The sequence below is a fragment of the Salvia hispanica genome, chromosome 3 (assembly GCF_023119035.1).
Source record: "Salvia hispanica cultivar TCC Black 2014 chromosome 3, UniMelb_Shisp_WGS_1.0, whole genome shotgun sequence".
Classification (NCBI taxonomy): Eukaryota; Viridiplantae; Streptophyta; class Magnoliopsida; order Lamiales; family Lamiaceae; genus Salvia; species Salvia hispanica.
The window spans coordinates 45,150,189-45,171,208 of record NC_062967.1 but is presented as its reverse complement, the minus strand read 5'-3'; the positions used below and the strand labels follow the sequence as shown (position 1 = coordinate 45,171,208).

General features: G+C 36.5%; 1 protein-coding gene across 1 annotated transcript; it reads left to right on the top strand.

The window, feature by feature from the left end:
• Positions 1-16,788: 16,788 nt before the first annotated feature.
• On the top strand, positions 16,789-19,465 carry LOC125215151 (phosphoenolpyruvate/phosphate translocator 1, chloroplastic-like). The gene is made up of 9 exons (XM_048116481.1): positions 16,789-17,217; positions 17,792-17,914; positions 18,002-18,154; positions 18,267-18,352; positions 18,452-18,536; positions 18,612-18,731; positions 18,837-18,905; positions 18,971-19,100; positions 19,194-19,465. Exons 1-9 carry the CDS (start codon positions 16,879-16,881, stop codon positions 19,268-19,270), a joined length of 1,182 nt encoding a protein of 393 aa, XP_047972438.1. The 5' UTR covers positions 16,789-16,878; the 3' UTR covers positions 19,271-19,465.
• The last annotated feature ends 1,555 nt before the right edge of the window (positions 19,466-21,020 follow it).

Below are 21,020 nucleotides of genomic sequence, written 5' to 3'. Positions count from 1 at the left end.
CGTGCCGATCGGCCAGCGCCAATTTTCGTTTTTTTTTAAATTTTTTTTTGAAAACCTATATATACGCAATTTTAGTTTCATTTTCATTTGCACCACTTGTTTTAACGATTTTTCTCTCTCTCTAAATTTCTGTACAAGAGCAACATCGAGAGATGAGTAACGCGAGTGGTAGCGGTGGTGGTAATGGTGGTAGTGGTGGGGATGCTTGAGGAGTACGAACGGCAGATGAACGAGGCTACGGAGGCCTACATGAACCGCGAGATGGAGCGGTACATGCGAAGGGTGGAACAGCAGGCGGTACCTCGCCCTCCACCGGTTGTCCACCGCCGAGCAGTGATTGATCGGGATCACGTAGCTGCACATCAGCGCCTATATGACGACTACTTCGCTCCGGACCCGCGATATCCAACCATGTTCAGGCGGCGTTTTGAAATGCGTAGGGAGTTGTTTATGCGTATCGTTGACGCTTTGGAGCGTCGATATCTTTATTTCCGCTAGGCATGATGCGGCTGGCAGACCCGGCCACACCACTATCCAAAAGTGCACGGCGGCAATCAGGCAATTGGCCTACGGAGGCGCGACAGACATGTGGGATGGGTACCTCCACATCGGTGAGATGACTTCTCCCCAATGTCTGAAGTTTTTCTGTCAGGGCGTGATTCAAATTTTCGGTGAGGAGTACCTTCGAAGCCCTACCACCAAGAATGTCAAAATCTGATGCAGATGCACGGGGAGCAGCATGGGTTCCCCGGGATGTTAGGCAACATAGATTGTATGCATTGGGAGTGGAAGAACTGTCCGACTTCCTGGAAGGGGGCCTACTTGACCGGCTACAAGTCAACGAATCCCACGATGATCCTCGAGGCCGTAGCTGATTACCGGCTGTGGATCTGGCATGCGTATTTTGGGGTAGCCGGGTCGAACAACGACCTAAACGTCCTCAACTCGTCGCCCCTCTTCAACGAGAAGTGTCAGGGCATCGGTCCAGCCGTTTCATTTGTGGCCAACGGCAACCGGCATGATATGGGCTACTACTTGGCGGATGGGATATACCCTAGTTGGCCCGTCTTTGTGAAGACGATCGGGCACACGGCGGATGACAAGAAGGCCTACTTTGCGGAACGACAGGAGTCGGTGAACAAGGACGTGGAGCGCGCATTTGGTGTGCTCCAGTCTCGATGGACGGCAATTAAGGGTCCAACGCCTTTGTGGGATGTCAAATGCGTTTCCCAAATAATGTACGTCTGCATTATCATGCACAACATGATCGTCGAAGACGAAGGCGTACAACTGACTAGTTGGGCCAATGACGATGAAGCCGGTCCAAGCCACGGAACGGCCATCCCTAGCGTACGCCGTGGGGTACCTCTCGATGAAGTCGGCCGCCTCAAGGAATATGCCGACATGCGCCAAGTGGATGCTCATATTCAACTCCAAAAGGATATAGTTGAAGAGTTGTGGGCACGGAGGACTGCACGGCGATAGTTTTTTTTCTTTATTATGTAATTTTTTTTATTTATGTACCTTTTTTTTAATGCAATTAATGAATTTTCCCGTATATGTCTCGTAAATTTAATTCCGTAATTTAATCGTAATTTAATTCCGTAAATGTAATATTTTTTGAATTATTTGTATTGCGGCATGGCCTAAATCTGATGTGGCAGGTGGATTTTTAGTGCTGCTGACGTGGCAGGGAGAGAGAGTGGCTGGCCTATGGCTGGCCTATTTCTATTGTGGATGCTCTAATAGCAACGGGAGTCGGATTGTGATCACTAGGAGTCTGATGTGGCGGAACATGTTGCAGGTTCGGAGAGTCTGCATCATGTGCAGTTCCTAGGCGAGTTTGCTAGTTGGGATTTACTTTGCCAGATTGTGTTTGGGGAAGAGGATTGCCCTAGCGAATTGCAAGAGGTGGCAGCTAAGATTGGGAGTGATTGCAGCAGGCTTCCTCTTGCCATTCATGTGATTGGAGGGCTCTTGTTAAAGGTTGAAAGATCAAGAAAAGTTTGGGAGAATCTTTCAACGGATGTAAAAGTTTCAATTGTTGAATCGGGCGAGCATTTCTCTAATATACTTTCCCTGAGTTATAATCACTTGCCGATTTACTTGAAACCATGTTTCTTGTATATGGGAGCTTTTCCCGAAGATTATGAGATTAAGGGATCTAGACTTGCGAGTTTGTGGATAGCCGAGGGATTTGTGAAATCCAAGGGAGATAAGAGTATGGAGGAAGAGGCCGAGGATTGCTTAAAAGCTCTAGTGGAGAGGAATCTACTTTTGGTTAGAGAAAAAAAATCCAATGAGAAACCACTGGGTTACTCAATACATGATCTGTTGAGGGATTTGTGCATAAGGAAAGCTAACGAAGAGGAGTTTTTAAACGTCAAGGATTCTATGCGCCGTGTAAGTGTTCAGTCTTCATATGAAATGGAAGATGTGCGTGCTTCACCCCAATTGATGTAACTTGCTCGATCCTTTATATGCATTGGGAAGGAGATTAAATCTCCTATCTTTTCCATATTAAGATTGGTTAGGGTGCTAGATGCAATGGAAATGGTATTCGAGGAGTTCCCAGAAGAAATATTACAATCAAGACTGAATTATTTTTTCAATTAGAGCTGTTTTTGGTAAGTGATTGATACATGGTTTTTTCATTTCGTCGATGTGAATCTTGGAATTTGCTTTTTGTTCAATAGTGTTTTTGTTGGGTGTTCATACTTGAATGAATGGAGATTCTTTTATGCTTCCCCTTTTTTATTCATTTCATGATGTGACGTGAATCTTGGAATTTGCTTTTTGTTAGTTGATTTTTGGTTGGGAGTTCATATTTAAACAAATGGGTGTTTCCTAGTTCTTGATTTTGTAGCTGAATTGAGTTCTTGCTGTAAAGTTAACTCTGTTTTGAGATGGAGATTTTCATTAGTTGAAGTTTATTCCTGCTAAAACCTCATACCCCTTTGGTTTTATAGGGTCATATTTTTTTAATATAGAGAATTTCTTGAAGCCTTGGAGGAAAATGGCAGGAGGAGGAAGTGATGGAAATACAATGTTGTCTGGTTTTGTGGAGGAAAATAATGTCCGGTACCATAACAACACATTGCCTCAACTATAACCATTTGCAAATGGTGAGTATATTTTGTCATTTATGTGATGATAGAAATGTGTAGTTAATGTGCAGCAGAAAAAGTTTAATTATGCTTTTTGTTTAGAGTGTCATTAGTAGGTTGGCTGATTATGACACTAGTCATTAATTCTCTAGCATGTGTTTTTATTTCCTAGAAAAGTGTCTCGTATTCCATCTTTAATTAGTAGAGATGGAGAGTCTTTTGTAAGTTGAACCATTTTCAAATCTATCCAAATATCAAATTTTCTCTCTGAAAACTCACCTCCATAACAACTCCTAAAACAGAGACTATACAACCATTATCTCAATCAAAACCAAAGAGAAATTCTAGTGCCAACGATCCAACAGTTTGGCATCAGAGCCTAGTTAAAATACTAGGATTTCTCCAACAAAAAAAGCCTCAAGAAAGTGAAAGGAAGAGCAATAGTTGCTGTCAAGTTTCAGCAGAGTATCTCATACAAAATGGAGAACTCACAACATGTTTCTCTACCAATCTTTGCCGGAGAGAACTTTGAGTTTTGGTGCAAGAAGATGAAGACACTACTTGCCTCATTGGACTTGTGGGAGCTCGTCGATGAAGGCTACGACGACGAAGCAAACGAGAATCCTACGGCGGCTCAAATAAAGGAGTTAAAGAAGACGAAGCAAAGAGATGCTGCAGCTTTGTCAAAGATCCAACAAGCCGTCGCCGATTCGATTTTCCCTCGAATCATGGGAGCTGAAAAATCAAAGGAGACATGGGAGATTCTTCAAAAAGAATTTGGAGGAGATGAAAAGGTTAGAGCGATTAAACTCCAAACTCTACGAAGAGATTTTGAGAATACAAAAATGAAAGACAATGAAACCTTAAATCAGTTTCATTCAAGTTTTATTGAGCTCACAAATCAAATGAGAGTGTATGGTGAAGAGCTTTCAGATCAGAGAATGATAGAAAAGATTTTGATATGTCTTCCAAAAAGGTTTAATGCTATAGTTGCTGTTATTGAGCAAACTAAAGACATTTCTCAAATGAGCATTCATGAGTTGATGGGTTCTTTGAAATCATATGAAGAAAGGCTGTTAAGGCAATCGGAAAAGCCGATTGAGAGTGCATTTCAATCAAAACTGCATTTGAATGTTAAAAGTGTTGGTGAATCTTCGTTTAGTGGTGGCCAACAAAATCGTAGTGGAACCTATGGTCGTGGAAGAGGTCAAGAGAAAACCAAACATGGTGGTAGAGGTTTTCACAAAGCTGAAAATGGGAAGAAGTGTACTCACTGTGGAAAGAGTAACCATGAGTACAAGGATTGTTGGTTCAAGGACAAGCCGAAATGCCACAAATGTAGTCGGTTTGGTCATCTTCAAAAGGATTGCTACGCCAACAATCAACCACAACAGCAGCAGCATGCAAATTTTTTGGAAGAAAAGCAGAGTGAAGAATATATGTTTTATGCTTCACAAAGCAAAAAACAAAAAGATGAAGATGTGTGGTACATTGACAGTGGCTGTAGTAACCACATGACAGGTGATGAGTCCATCTTTGTGAGCATTGATACATCTGTAAATTCTCAAGTTAAGATGGGAAATGGTGCTCTTGTCAAAGCCCAGGGAAAAGGGACGATAAGTGTTGCCACGAAGAAAGGGATGAAGCGCATAAGTGATGTGCTACTTGTACCAGATTTGAGGCAGAATTTGTTGAGTGTAGGACAACTTATTGAACATGGATACACTGTCCATTTCGAAGGAAATTCATGTGTCATACTAGATAAAGAGGGGGCGAAACAAATTGTGGCAAAAATTCAAATGGAGAAGAGTCGCAGCTTTCCTCTCACATTCAAGTATGCTGAAAATATGGCAATGAAAGCTCAAGTAATGGATGAATCATGGTTATGGCATTTGAGACTTGGCCACTTGAACTTCAATAGTCTCAAGCTACTACACAACAAAAATATGGTCCACGGTCTGCCAAAAATTGGAGAAACACAGCAGCATGTCTGTGAAGGATGCGCACTTGGAAAGCATCACCGACTACCGTTTCCAAAAGGAGTTGCTTGGAGAGCAAAGGAACCTCTAGAGCTTGTACACACCGATGTGTGCGGACCAATGTCGATAAATTCTAATGGTGGAAACAGGTACTTCATTCTCTTCATTGATGATTTTACTCGTATGACGTGGGTTTACTTCTTGAAGCAAAAATCCGAAGTGTTTGAAGTCTTTCGGAAATTCAAGCTCTTTGTGGAGAATCAAAGTGGTCGTACCATCAAAGTGCTAAGAAGTGACAACGGAAAGGAGTACACTTCAAATCAATTCACCAAGTATTGTGAAGAAGAAGGCATTGGAAGACAACTAAGTGTTGGATACACACCACAACAAAATGGTGTATCCGAACGCAAGAATAGGACGGTGATGGAGATGGCAAAATCAATGATACATGCCAAAGGATTGCTTAAAAGTTTTTGGGCAGATGCCGTTCATACAGCAGTATACTTGCTGAATCGATGTCCAACAAAAGCTGTGATGGATAGAACTCCAACTGAAGCATGGAGTGGAAGAAAGCCATCAGTGAAGCATTTGAGAGTTTTTGGGTCAGTTTGCTATGCCCAAATTCCAAAAGAAAAAAGGCAAAAGCTTGATGAAACAAGTGTGAAATGTATACTTGTTGGCTATAGCAACATGTCCAAAGGCTATAGACTTTACAACTTGAAGACAAGAAGTGTTATCACAAGTCGAGATGTGATATTCGACGAAAATGCAAGTTGGAATTGGGAAGTAAATAAAGTGCAAAAGAGTGGATCAGTCATTGATGAAACACAGCAAGCTCCAACTGTTGAAGATGAGGGAGATGGTGATGAAGGTGCAGATTTTTCATCCCCAAATGATTCAAGCTCTAACTCGGATCCAAGTTCGTCCACATCATCATCAAGTCCTGCTCCTAGAATGAAAAGCTTGCAAGATGTCTATGAGAGATGCAATGTTTGCCTCATAGAACCTGAAAATTTTGATGAAGCAATGGAGCAAGAAGCTTGGAGAAAAGCTATGCAAGAAGAAATTGATGTGATCGAAAAGAACAAGACATGGGAGTTGGTCGAACGCCCACAAAAAAAAGAAATCATTGGAGTGAAATGGGTCTACAAAGTTAAAGTAAATGAAGATGGATCATTTCAAAGAAACAAGGCAAGACTTGTAGCAAAAGGCTACACACAACAGCCCGGAATTGACTACGACGAAACATTTTCGCCGGTTTCACGTTTGGATACAATCCGGATGCTCATTGCTCTTGCAGCTCAAAAGGGGTGGTTATTATACCAACTTGACATCAAATCAGCCTTCTTGAATGGAGAATTGACCAATGAAATTTATGTGGAGCAACCTCAAGGTTTTGTAATCGAAGGTGCCGAAGATAAAGTTTATCGGTTGAAGAAAGCATTGTACGGATTGAAGCAAGCATCAAGAGCTTGGTACAGCCAAATCGATGCATATTTCATTGAGCACGGATTTGAAAGGAGCAAAAGTGAGTCTACTTTGTATGTGAAGACTCAAGGTACATCTACTCTCATTGTTGCTTTATATGTTGATGATTTGTTGTTTTGTGGTGATGATGAGAAGATGATACATGATTTTAAAATTGAGATGATGAAGAGATATGAAATGAGTGATATGGGGCTGCTACATCATTTCTTGGGTATGGAGATATACCAAGAAAATGATGGGGTGTTTATTTGTCAGAGAAAGTATGCAAATAATATTCTGAAAAAATTTGGAATGGGTGATTGCAACCCAACTTTGATTCCATTGGTGGTGAATGAGAAAATGAAGAAAGAAGATGGTGAAAAGAAGATTGATGCTTCTATCTATCGAAGTATGGTTGGAAGTTTGTTGTATCTTTGTGCGACAAGACCGGACATTATGTTTGCTTCTAGTATGTTGTCAAGATTCATGAATAGTCCAAGTCAAATCCATCTTGGTGCAGCAAAGAGAGTTCTTAGATACATCAAAGGCACAACAAATTTTGGGATCAAGTATGTCAAAGGTGCCCAAATTAATTTGCAAGGCTATTGCGATAGCGATTGGGCCGGATGTTTGGATGATATGAAGAGTACTACGGGTTACTCATTTTCTCTTGGTTCAAGTGTGTTTTCTTGGAGTTCAAAGAAGCAGGAGAGTGTGGCACAGTCAACTGCCGAAGCTGAATATGTTGCAGCTGCTATGGCGACATCACAGGTGTATTGGCTGAGAAAGATTCTTGGCGATATTGGAATGAAGCAGAAGGAGGCTACCGAGCTGTTTTGCGACAACCAATCAGCAATTGCTATGAGCAAGAATCCTGTTTTTCATAGCCGCACTCGACACATCAACATCAAATATCATTTCATCCGAGAAGCCATTGAAGAAGGTGAAGTTCAGCTCACATTTTGCAAGTCCGAAGATCAAGTGGCAGACATCTTCACCAAAGCACTTCCAAAGGAAAAGTTTTTCAAGTTCAGAGAACTTCTTGGTGTCATGGAGCAGCACATTAAGAGGGAGAACTGTAGTTAATGTGCAGCAGAAAAAGTTTAATTATGCTTTTTGTTTAGTTAGAGTGTCATTAGTAGGTTGGCTGATTATGACACTAGTCATTAATTCTCTAGCATGTGTTTTTATTTCCTAGAAAAGGTGTCTCGTATTCCATCTTTAATTAGTAGAGATGGAGAGTCTTTTGTAAGTTGAACCATTTTCAAATCTATCCAAATATCAAATTTTCTCTCTGAAAACTCACCTCCATAACAACTCCTAAAACAGAGACTATACAACCATTATCTCAATCAAAACCAAAGAGAAATTCTAGTGCCAACGATCCAACAAAATGTGGTTCTTTTCTCGGAGTTTGTTTTCTTTTTGACATGGTTGTCTTATAAGATATGGCTATTCAGTGATTGTTAGTAATTGCTTTGAACTTCTAGAGACATTTTGCACTCATAGATACTGAAATCCAATGCCCTCAAAGAAGATGTTCATCAACATTATCAAATTAGTTCTTTATTTTTGAATTCTTATGAAGTGGTATGTGCAAGGAAGTGCTAAGATAACCGTCGTCTAAAGGGTTATCGTCTGAATGGCCATGTTTGTGAATCCTAGGCTCATATTGTATAAAGTGGTTTCAAAACTGTGACATGAAACTAAGTTTGAGATTGTTGAATATGTTTTGATTCAAACTCAATTATATGTATGAATGGTTTTGTTACATTGCGATCTGAAGATGGTCTCCTCTTCCATGCTTAGCAAGCTTAAGTCATAGTTTTGTTTTTTGGAATGTCTTTTATAGATAGAACATACATGTAGGATTAAGAGAGCATCCAAATAATCAATCTAGCTCGCCCTTTTGGGGTTACATGATAGTAATACTCAAGCTTGAGATTCAATTTCATGGACCTATTTCCCATGTCTTAAAATCGCGGTAGTGCTGTGCTTTTGATTTTGGTCTTCTTGCTATGATTAGTTTAAGCTCAGCTCATCTCAGACAATCTTCTTTTAAACCTTATCTACATATCGAATTCTTCTGCACTCCCAATTCAGTGTGGTGGCGTTGGAACCATAAATCATGTCAGGAACATGCACATCCAATGACAACCGCTCTATCAACAGAGGTGGGGATGGAGACACTCTGCCCATGCAGAAGAAGCTTCACATATCATTGAACAACACCTTTTATCAGGATGAAGCTGGACATATTGGAACCGTTTTGAATCGCAATCCTGTGTCAACAGGGCTCAAGCTGTCGTATGAGGAAGAAGAGCGCGACTCCTCCGTTACTTGTACCTGCAAGAATATGAAATCCAATGTCCCTGTCATGCTTTCCCTTGGAAATATTGTCAAAATGGAGATAGATCGACAGACAGAAGATTTCAGCCTATATCAAACTTCAGGTATGAGAATGCATCTGTTCGCATTACAAACTGTTAGATGGTGTACTAATTTAATATTTGCATCTGATACGCCAATCCTAATCCCCTTTCCCGGAAGGGAGTGCGTGAGATCAACCAAAGGAACTCGGTTCTCTGTTGAACACCCTTGAAAAGGCAGTGTAGGGATCAGATCACTCGGGATTCACTAATTACCGGAACCTCTTTTATTGCAATTGGTCTGAGATGGCTAGTCTTAGATTTACAAGCCAAGATACAAAGGATTTACAATACAACACTATCTACGGTGAGTACAAGTTACAGAGAAAAACCTAGCACTACGAAGAACCCTAGACTAGTTCTGAGTCCATAGCTATATTCCTTGTAACTGACCTGCACACTAAGTAGAAATGTTAGTATAGTAAGAAACCAGGATAGGATCTGAAACAAGAAGGTAATCTGGAACAACACAAGTAAGATAAACCGAGGGACTTTGGCTTAGGTTGCACACGCAACTTCACAAGGGCCAAAGACTTCCACTGTCTGCATCGCGAGACACAAGGGTGCACCGTGAGACTGAACAACCCCCAAACCATAGGGATTAACCGATTACTACTTCACAGAAGCACTTCACCACCAGAAACACAAGAGCTCATCTCAATCACTACCAACACTGCCAAAAACGTCACCGATTGTTCCTCACACACCAAGATCTTCTCTAATCTTCACCGAATGAACTAGATCATAACTCAACCGTTCGATCACCAACAGATCCACCACATCAACACAACGTTGAAAGGATCTCACTCTTCCTCACACAAAAGAGAAGGAATGATCGGAGAAGATGATCGGAGAAGGGAGAAAGAGAGAGCAATCGCCAGAGAGAAAGCAGAGAGAATGGAGAGAGTTCTAGAATCAGAATGAGAGGCAGGAGAGAGAGAGAGAGAGAGATAGTTTATCACTCACCAACAAACACACCCTAGATCCAACGGCCTCCATTCATGATCCAAGTGATGCTGCTAGGTGGGAGCCATCGGTTAATCCCAGGTAAGTTTTGGGCCACACCACATTGGGCCTCAACTAGTAGAATCCGGGCTCCGAATTAATTAAGCCCACAATTAATTCCTCCAGCCCAATTCACAATGGTCCATATATCTCACATACTCCACCTTGGACCACATTGGGTAAACAGTGGAGAGCCCTGGTCCACGTGTGTCTTCATCACAGCCTACAAGGTAGATCCTAGACACCAAAGAATCCAAGTTCATTAGTCAAGGAAATACCAGGTTGCCTCAATGGTACCAAAGGACCAAGGTCCATTAGCCAAAGAGGTCTTTTGACCCACATACACTAGAGAATCAGATCCTCAAGTCTGGGTCATACCAACCGAGGGACATGCAATGCTAACCACAATCAAAGTGCAATTTTTTTATGCAAGAAAGCAATTTTTCAACAGATAGACACTTAATATTAATATTATTATTATTATGATGTTATAAATTAAAATTTAATTTATTTTTTAATGTAATTCAAAGTATGACTCATACTTAATTATAGTTATAGTTTTAATTATATTTAATTATTATTATTATTATATTTTTATAACACTAATAACTCGTAATTAATAAATAATTATAATATACTTATTTAAAATATGGATTATATAATATTAAATAATAATAGTAATAATAATAATTATTATTATTATTTTATCTTATTAATAACTGATCAATATAATCGTATTATAGTTTAAAATTATGAATTATATTTATAACTATATAGAATGAGTGAATGGATATTTTTATTAGGTGTTTTAGTCCTAAAATGATATAAAGTAATTAAATTAAAAGTATTCAATTAATTTATTTAGTTTAAACAATTAATTTAATTAGGTATTTTGTCTCTAATTTATATTATAAATGTCAAATAAGTGTGTGTATAAATAAAAAAAATGAAGAAAAGGAAGGAAAAAAAGAAGAGGAAATAGAAACTAAGAAGAAAAAGGAAGATAGAAAGGTAAAATGAATAGAAATCACAGTTTTAGTACTATTTAATTGAAGTTAGGGCTGGCAAATCGTGCGGATTGGGTCGTTATTGGGTCAACCCGATAACGACCCAACCCAATAAGGCCAAATCCGAACCCAACCTGTTAAGGAAACCCCAAACCCGAACACGAACTCAACCCGCCACCTTCAAACCCGGACACGACCTGGACACGACCCGAACACGATAACGACACGAACCACTTTGGGTTGACCCGACACGATAAGAACACGATATCGACCTGGACACGATAAGAACACGATATCGACCTGAACACGATACCGACACGAACCACTTTGGGTTGACCCGACACGATAACAACACGACAACAACCTAAGCACGATAACAACACGATTACATATTGCTTCACAAAATGATCAAGACTTTAAAAAGCCATATAGCATGAAGATGTTCCATTTTAAACAACAAAACTCCAACAAAATCCAAAAAAACCCAACAAAATACATAACTTTTGTTCCAAATACATAACTTTTGTTCCAAAACCCAACAAAAAAATTTGAAACAAGATAAAAGAACTAAAGAAGTAAAAAGAACAAAACAAAAAAGAGTGAAAATACTAATAATTAAATTAAATTTATTAAATCAAAATAAAAAGAATATAATAGTAATAAATTATATTATAAAATTATTTGTTGATTAGTTTTGCTAGTACATAATATCTGAATTAACGTTTTGTATCTATAAGTATAAACTTACTTTTCATAAATTTATTCAAATTATCCTTTTATTCTAAACACTAATTGATTTAGTTTTATTTTTTACTTGGATCTCTCACGTACATTGTATTTTATTTCATTTCTTTCGACTACTTTAATTTTTGTAATTTGAAATATAATTTGAAGCTTGTAATTTCAAATATTTTCTATATATTATAACACATGAAGAAATATGCAAAGTAGGGTCATTACATGGTCATTTAATATTATTATCCAAAATTACATGAATGAAGACATAATTATATATTTTGAATATATTAACTAATATACTTGAAGTGTCACACGCCTAGACGTTGATAGCAACAACCTTCTATCGTCGAACTAGCTCTTATGTATCATTTGATGCACTATAATATATAACAGATTATTAATCATAAATTCATTTTATAATATGGGTCTAAAATTTGTTGTGGTTTATCATAATATTTAAATATATCAATTTATATAGCAGTCATATAATTAAAGGATATGTTACAACTTACATGTTGGGTTCCACATGTTATCATCATACCATCTCTATTATGATATTATTACGCACTATGAAAATAATTATAAAAGTAATATTAAAATAATACAGTAAATGAAATATTGAAAATATTGTGATTTATCATATAGTAATACTAATAATTTTTCATGATCTTATCAATTTATGGAGCAAGTGCTATACATTTGAATGTTGTATTACTATTATATATGTTGAGTCCAACAATGTCTCATCATTGAATGACCCATATTATAATGTTAATAACTTTAGATAGAATAATCAACCAATATGTATAATATTATTTTCAAAATTAAAAGTAAGAAATTATCGATAAAATATCAATGGTTTCAAAAATAATATGAGAGAATTTCCTAACAAAAAAGTGTTTTCCTAATTTATACTTTGTAAAAAAAAAAGTAATTTATTTATCTTTATATCATTGTGATAGTTTAAATAAAATGAATAAAAAATTATTCCATTATTATTCTATTAAAATACTATGGATGGTTATTCTCTCTAAAATTTTATCTTTTAATAAGGGTCTTGGTACATATTGTACAACAATACAAATGAAAAATGAAAAATTATAAATAAGGTCAAATTAGTCACAAAAATATGTAATTAATGATGCTATCTAATCAAAATAAATTAATATTATCCTTTTTAAAATTTGAAGGGCATTTTGTGTATACAATTTTTGCAAATTTATCTTTACTCAAAATAAAAATAATAATATTAATTTTTAACGGGTTACCCGACCCGACCCGCATCCAACCCGCATCCGACCCGATTTTTTCGTGTTCTTAGTGGGTCGACCCAATAATGACCCGCATCCAATAAGACTTGATCCAAACCCAATAATTTCGTGCGGATTCGTGTCGGATTATCGTGTCGTGTTAAAAATTGTCAGCCCTAATTGAAGTTTTTAAATATATCCTCCAGAATTTGAAATCAAGTCCATGATTTGTTTTAAAACTGGCAAAGTCTAAGAGGAATTTCTCAGAATTAGGCCCAATCCTTGCCATATCCAACAAAGTGAAAGACTCCTAATGAAATGGATAGAGTAGTATTTATTGAGTTTGGCGATAGATCCTTGGAGCTTTAGATTATCCTTATTCTAAGATTTATGCTTATTAGTTAAAGTAGTTCTGATTTTATTAAATTTTTTGAAGGAATGTTAATCAGAGTGTATTTTAAATGAATTACATGATTTCAAATTCAAATCATATACTCCCTCCGTCCCAATAAATATGAAATATTTGGTTTCCGGCACGGGATTTTATGCAGTGTTGTTTTGTGAGTTGATGAAGAGAGAGTAAAGTAGGAGAGAGGGAAAAGTAGAGAGAGTGATGTTTCTATTTGAGGAAACATTTCATTTTTCATGGGACAACCCAAAAAGGAAAATGTTGCATTTCTAATGGGACAGAGGGAGTATTTCCTCCGTCTCATAAAAATATTGGCATTTGAAATGGCGCGGGAATTAATGCACAATTGGTAAAATAAGAGAAAAGACGAGAAGGGTTGTTAAATTAGTCTTAATGGGATAGTGAGACTCATATTATAATTAGTGTTTAATGAGTTGTAATAATGGGCCATAGTAGTATAAGTGGTAAATAAATTGATGTATATGAGTAATGAATTAAGAAAACTTTTCACAAATAAAAATATTCATATTTTTACGAGATGAACGAAAGAAAAAGTGCAAATATTTATGTTGGACGTTATAAGCTCCCACCGTCCAAGAGGGACGTTTAAATGAATATTTCATCAGTTTCATGTTGAAAATTCTCTAGGGCGAATATAGGTATGTAGGACATAATTTCTTACGCCATAAAGAACTTTCAACCTAAGTTGAGGAACGAGGTTCTCAAATTGTTTTTCGACGCTTAATTTGTAAATAACCTAACGCAATTTGGTCGGATGATTAGTATTTTTAAAATAACAGACATTGTAAAAGTATGATGATCAATGATCATTATAAACAATACACACTCATGCTTATTATTATAGACTTTTTAAAAGTGGATATATGAGCTCGAATTCCACTTGTTATCGTCCACACTAGACAAGACAATTTGTATTTTGCAACTATCAACCTTTATACTGTATAACGGGAGAGTATCAGGGTGCCATCATAGTTAGAGTGACAATATACCATCAATCCCGTGTTGTTACGTGACACGCTATCTAGCAATATTAGGGGCGTATCCAGCAATATCATAGTAACCGTTTTAGATGAATTTCTACAGATTACATGATAGTATTGCTGTATTAGCTATACAACAAAATAACGTTATAAAAAAAACTGTCTATATATACTGCAACTGAATGAATATTGCTGGATATGTCTCTAAAATTGCTAGATAACGTGCCACGTGACAGCACGAGATTGGTGATACTTTGTCACTTTAAAAAAGGTTGTCATTTTAACATAATCCGTATAATGGGTCAACTAATCTTAAGTAACCATTATTAGTACTGTATCTTTTATCTTTTGTACTTACATAAATAGTTAGTGATTAATTAGCCTTTTCTTATATATTTGACCTGGTACATTTAGTGCAATAAATAAATATAATATATAACGCCCCAGTAAAAGTAAACTTTATTAGTAAAATTTGTTAACCAAAGTACTATACAACAAACTTTAATGTAAAATTTATTGACCAAAGAATAGGTGGTAAATGGTTATTTGAGAAAACTACTAATTGTAGTAATACTCCCTCCATTCTTTATAATTACTTGGGTATTCTTTTATTTTTGGAAAGTTTTAACATTTTAATGCATTTTTATTTTTAGTAAAAAGTAACACTCTCTTTTAAGTTTTAATCTTTTCATTCTATAGTAGTGACTGCATTTCTTTCCGGTACGAAGATTAAGAGAAAAATGTCTAATGTATTAAATAAAAAGATAATAAAGTAGAAGAGATGAGAAAGTAAATATAATAAAGTAAGAGAGATAAAAAAAGTAAGAATGGAAAAATGTTACTTTATCCGTTCCATAGCAGTGGAAATATTTTTTTCCGGCACGGAAATTAAGAAATATGTGTAGTAAAGATAATAAAGTAGTAGTATAAGAGAATGAAAAAGTAAGAGTGAGAAAGTGTCTTACTCCCATCATCCGCCATTAGGAGTCCCATTTATTGGCGACACAGTTTTAAGAAATATTAAGAAAGTGGGTGAGAAAAAGTTAGTGAAATAGTGACTCTTATTTGCGGACAGAGGAAGTATTTTTTACTATGAAACATCAAAAATGAAAAAATAACTCTACTACTATGGAACGAATGAAATACTTTTTACTAAAAATGAAAATAACTCTGCTACTGTGGAATGCCCAAAATAGAAAAATGACTATATTACTATGGAATGGAGATAGTATTTTATTCTTTTTTCATTTATTTTATTTTATTCACTATTCACTTAAATATTACTACCTCCGTCCCCCAAATATTGACACACTTTGACCTAACACATGTTTTAAGAAATGTAATGGAAAGTGAGTAGAAAAAATTGGTGGGATGTGAGTCCTAGTTCTAAAGTATTAGTTTTATAATAAAATGTGAGTAAAAAAGAGTTAGTGGAATATGGGGTCCACTACAAAAAATGGTAAAAAAGTGAAGTGTGTCAAACTTTCAGGAACGGACCGAAATGGTAAACTGTGTCAAACTTTCAGGGACGGAGATAATATTTTTAATTTCTTTGCCAAAAAAATTACCTCAATTAACAAAGAAAGATGAAGTAGTACAACTCAATTTATCATATTTTTAGCATGGATATACTAATATGCTAACTAATTTTAAAGTGCTAACATACATCCAATCACGTGATGCTACGTGGCACAAAAAAATGCAATATTGTAAACACAAAAATGCAATATACATTTGTAGAAGTGATAGATGAATTTTGGCAGATTGCATTTTAGTTATAGTCAAATTGCATTTTAGTTATAGGCCGATTGCATTTTTTATTATTGAGTTTTACATTTTAGATATTGATGTTTAATTTGCATTTTATATATAGACAGATTGCATTTATGTATAATTTATTTTGCTCGTAGACAATTTATGTTAAAATGTAAAACTTAATAATATAAAATGCAATTTGTTTATAATTAAAATATAATCTGCGAAAATGCATGCATAACTTGACAAATATATATTACATTTTTGAGTTTATAATATTACATTTTTCGTGCCACTTGGCGGCACGTGATTGAATGTACGTTGCCATTCTAATCAAGAGTACACCCAAATGCTCCCCTTTTTAGCATATGCATTTTTCTGGATAGCTGTCTTTTCTCTCCACTTCCACTCCACCTATAAAGTCATAAACTGACAAAAACTTTTCAAACATGAATATTCAGAAAATTAGATATTTTAGTTCAGATTTTTATTCTGCGAATGTACCTGGCCAACAAAACAGTCCAAATGAATCCATTTATAGAAAATTGACATCCTAGAAATAGATATAGAAACATAAGATCCCATCCTTTACAGATACAGCAGACATTCTTCATATATATTCTGATTCCGATTCCGATTCATCTCCACGCTCTCACTTTCATCACACTGATCTCCACTGCTACATATACATTATAACATACACAGATTATACATTCTCTCTCTCACAAAAAATGCAGGGCGCGGGTTTAGTTTTACGTCCATTGCCTTCACTCTCCACCAATCCCCGGAGGATCTCCTCTAGGTTCAATCCCATCTATCTCCCATCCTCCGAGAAATTGATCCTCAGAAATCACCTGTCTTCGTCGTTTGCGTCGGCTTCTTTTTTGTGCCGGAAATTTACCTTCAATTTCGGTAGTTCCAAGGGGAAATCGGATGGCATCATGGCTAGTGCAACCGAGGATACCTTCGAGAGCCCCAAATCGAAGAGCTTTGCCGACACGTTGGTGCTTGGGTTGCTTTTCGCGCTTTGGGGCCTTTTTAATGTTTACTTCAATATCTATAACAAGCAGGTATTGTTGTTGTATCAATTAAATGTTGCTGCTAATTTCGTGTTGAATATGTATAGCATTACTTTTTTAAAATTTTGGTATTGAACAGAGTGGCACTTATTTTCTGGTGTTTGGTAGAACAAATTTGATCTAATTTCTGTGATTTTTTGTTATCTTGTGCTTCATGTTTCATGTTTATAGCTTCATTGTCGGATAATTTCGTGTTTACATATGGAAAATATGTGAATTTGACTGCATTTTGGTGCTAGAATGGGTGTATAAACATGCTAGACTACTACTCTACACGTGACTGTTCGGTTTGTTGGACAGAATAATCATGAGATGTAGTCTAGGATTGAGTTGTGAGATTATTTTAGTTGGAGGGTGGTGGTTATGACTAATTATCACATAATTATCCATCTAGTTATCCATCTAGGATTGAGTTGTGAGATTCAATCTCATGAACTAAACACAATATTACATTTTTAATCCCGAGATAAATCTTGCAAACTGAACAACCTCATTATATAAACAGAGATACTATTTGTTAAAACTTTTCAAAGCTGACAACACGATGTTGATTGCTTGTAAATAGGTTCTCAAAGCTTTTCATTACCCGGTTACGATCAGTCTAGTTCAATTTGGATTTGGGACTATTGTTGTTGCTTTGATGTGGGCATTCAATCTCTACAAGCGGCCTAAAATCAGTGGAGCGCAGGTGCTTAATACGAAAAGCTCTTTTTTTAAAAAAAAGTTTCTCATCCATTTACAAATCTGATCATCATAGTGCATTCAACATTGGCAGCTAGCAGCAATTCTTCCATTAGCAGTGGTGCATACCTTAGGCAACCTCTTCACAAATATGAGTCTTGGAAAAGTTTCTGTCTCGTTCACTCACACGGTTAAAGCTATGGAGCCTTTCTTCTCAGTTATCCTGTCTTCCATGTTTCTTGGCGAGGTAATGATCGCTACTTCATTTATGTCAGCATTTGTTGTGGGCTCTTCTAAAACACTTTTTATGTTTGGCTTGGTATTTTTCATTTCTTTTCTTCCTGGTATTATTTGGATAGCCTCCTACAATTTGGGTGGTTTCGTCCCTTGTTCCAGTCGTTGGTGGAGTTGCATTGGCATCAATGACTGAGGTCTCCTTCAACTGGTACGTATCCATGGCACACTGTTGTCGACCAATCCTTGTTGTACACCGTATTGATCTCAAGTTTTCTTCACAGAATTCGTGCTATCTTTGTTTTTTAAGGGCGGGTTTCTGGAGTGCAATGGCTTCAAATTTATCAAATCAATCCCGCAATGTGCTTAGCAAAAAAATGATGGTTAAGAAAGAGGTATACTTGCTGCCCATTGATTAGCCACGAGATTCCTTCCAAGTCATGCTTCAGCTCCATCTTCTCTTTATGCAGGAATCCCTCGATACCGTAACTTTATTCTCAATAATTACTGTCATGTCATTCATCTTGAATATACCTGTTGCACTCTTCATGGAGGGTGTCAAGTTCACGCCTTCGTACCTTCAGGCTGCTGTACGTAATTCATGCTTTTTAATTTATTTGGATCGAGCTAGATTCCTTACAAGATGTTTTGTTTTAACAATCTTTCTGATAATCACTGGTTTTTTTTATGTGAAGGGGTTGAATGTCAATGAAATCTACACTAGGTCCCTCTTGGCAGCTCTCTGCTTCCACGCATATCAGCAGGTAATCGGCTCGTTATGATATATGTGTTTCTTGACATGATCAGCGCTGAGAATTGTTTTTCGCAGGTTGCTTACATGATATTGCAGCGCGTTTCGCCTGTCACCCACTCTGTTGCCAATTGTGTTAAGCGGGTGGTGGTTATTGTGTCATCTGTACTCTTCTTCCGTACACCAGTTTCACCCATTAACGCTCTAGGTATAACTGAGTTTCTCCGGCTTAGATCGACATGAAAGTAGGTTTAAAGATGAAATCTCAGTTGTGATCTGACTACTGTTTTTGTTGGTGTAGGTACTGCCATAGCTCTTGCTGGAGTTTTCCTTTACTCTAGAGTAACTAGCATTAAGCCCAAGCCAAAAACTGCTTGAAATTCCCCTTGGTAAATGAGCGTTACACGAAATCTTCTAGTAGTGTAGTGACATGATTTTTGAAGAAATGTGACATGTTGTGATGATTAGGTAGCTATTAGTTTCACGAGAATGAAAGAAAGTCACGAAATATAGTGACATTTGAAAGTGTAATTTAATTTATTACCTTTCTAATGGAACAGAATTTACAGTTTATACGCACTAAGTTAAGTAGATGCGATGTAATTCAATTTTGTTACATCGAAAAGACCACTATTTTGTTTTTGGTAATTGGTATATTCATGTTTCAAGAATGTTGTGATTTATGGTAATGCATTTTTGCCCTCGAACTGATAGAGAATAGTTATATTGGGCTGTTGATTGATTATAAATCTGAAAAAATTGGTATGTTGGTTATCTTGTGTATTGTTTCATGCCACCATTACCATATGTGATTCTTGAAATGTTGATGTCATGGATAAGATTATATAGCTACCCTTAAATTACACTTAATTTGAGAGTATAAATTTAGACATGTTAGAGTATCATATTGCCGCTTATCTAAAAAGACATTTTTTTCATTCAATAATTACACATCAGACAGTATAGATCCCCACTTTCATGTTTCTCTTTTCATTCAATTATTATATACTGCTACTACATAAAGAAAAGAAAATTGTGACAGCCGATCTATAACTATACAGAAAGCATGTAAAACATGCTCTTGGAGCGACGCTCTTATGGAAAAAGCGTGTGTTCCTTTGCCATTTTGAGGGTAAGTGGATAGCTTCAGCCACACAGTTTTGGTTATAAATGTCATGTATTTTTCTTCAGGATCACTCTGGTGAAGAGGTTGCTCCTAATAAATGTTAGTAACATGTATATTTATGTAATGGAAATTTATGTTAACCTTTCTATATTGATGTATTCATGTATCTGATTCAATTCTTAATTCAAGGAAATCGTTATTTGTCACATGCATGTTCAACAGTTCAACCGTGCTCTCTACGGATAACATTCTCATCACTATTCATAGATATGGCCCTATTTTTATTTATATTTTATTTCAGGTACTTATCGCACAACACCCACAATCATACTATTCCCTAAGAATATGCTCTTCCACTATTCATGAGTCCTACTATTCTATCATTCTATATAATACCTACAATTACTAAAAACATTTTCTTAAAATAAAAAACTTCATTAAAAACCCGAAATACCATTGCAAATTCTTAATAAATTAAAAATTACATAATTGAAATTCTAAAAATTTAAAATTGTATAATTTAAATCCTAAAATTAAAAAAGTACTCCCTCCGTCCGCAAATAGAAGTCTCGTTTTTCCATTTTAGTCCGTTCGCGAATATGAGTCCCGGTTCACTTCTATCATAAATGGTAATAGGGTTCCACATTCCACTAACTCGTTCCTCTAACATTTAATTTAAAACTAATATATACAAGTGGACTCATATTCCACAAACTTTTTCCATCTGCTTTTATTAACATTTCTTAAAACCTGGGCCGACAAAAAATGTGACTCCTAATGACGGACGAAGGGAGTACATATTTCATGTCAACAAATGAAAACTACTTATCCGGTGGCGGGCGGTGGAGGGTCATACCTGATTGCACTTCGAGGGCTTCAATCATCCGGGCATGTACAATTTGTTGTGGATTCATCCGGGATGTGTCGATGTGGAGAGCAGTCTGCAAATACCTGAATAATGTGTTCACGTTAGAAATGATAGGTTGGGGTGGACGTATGAGG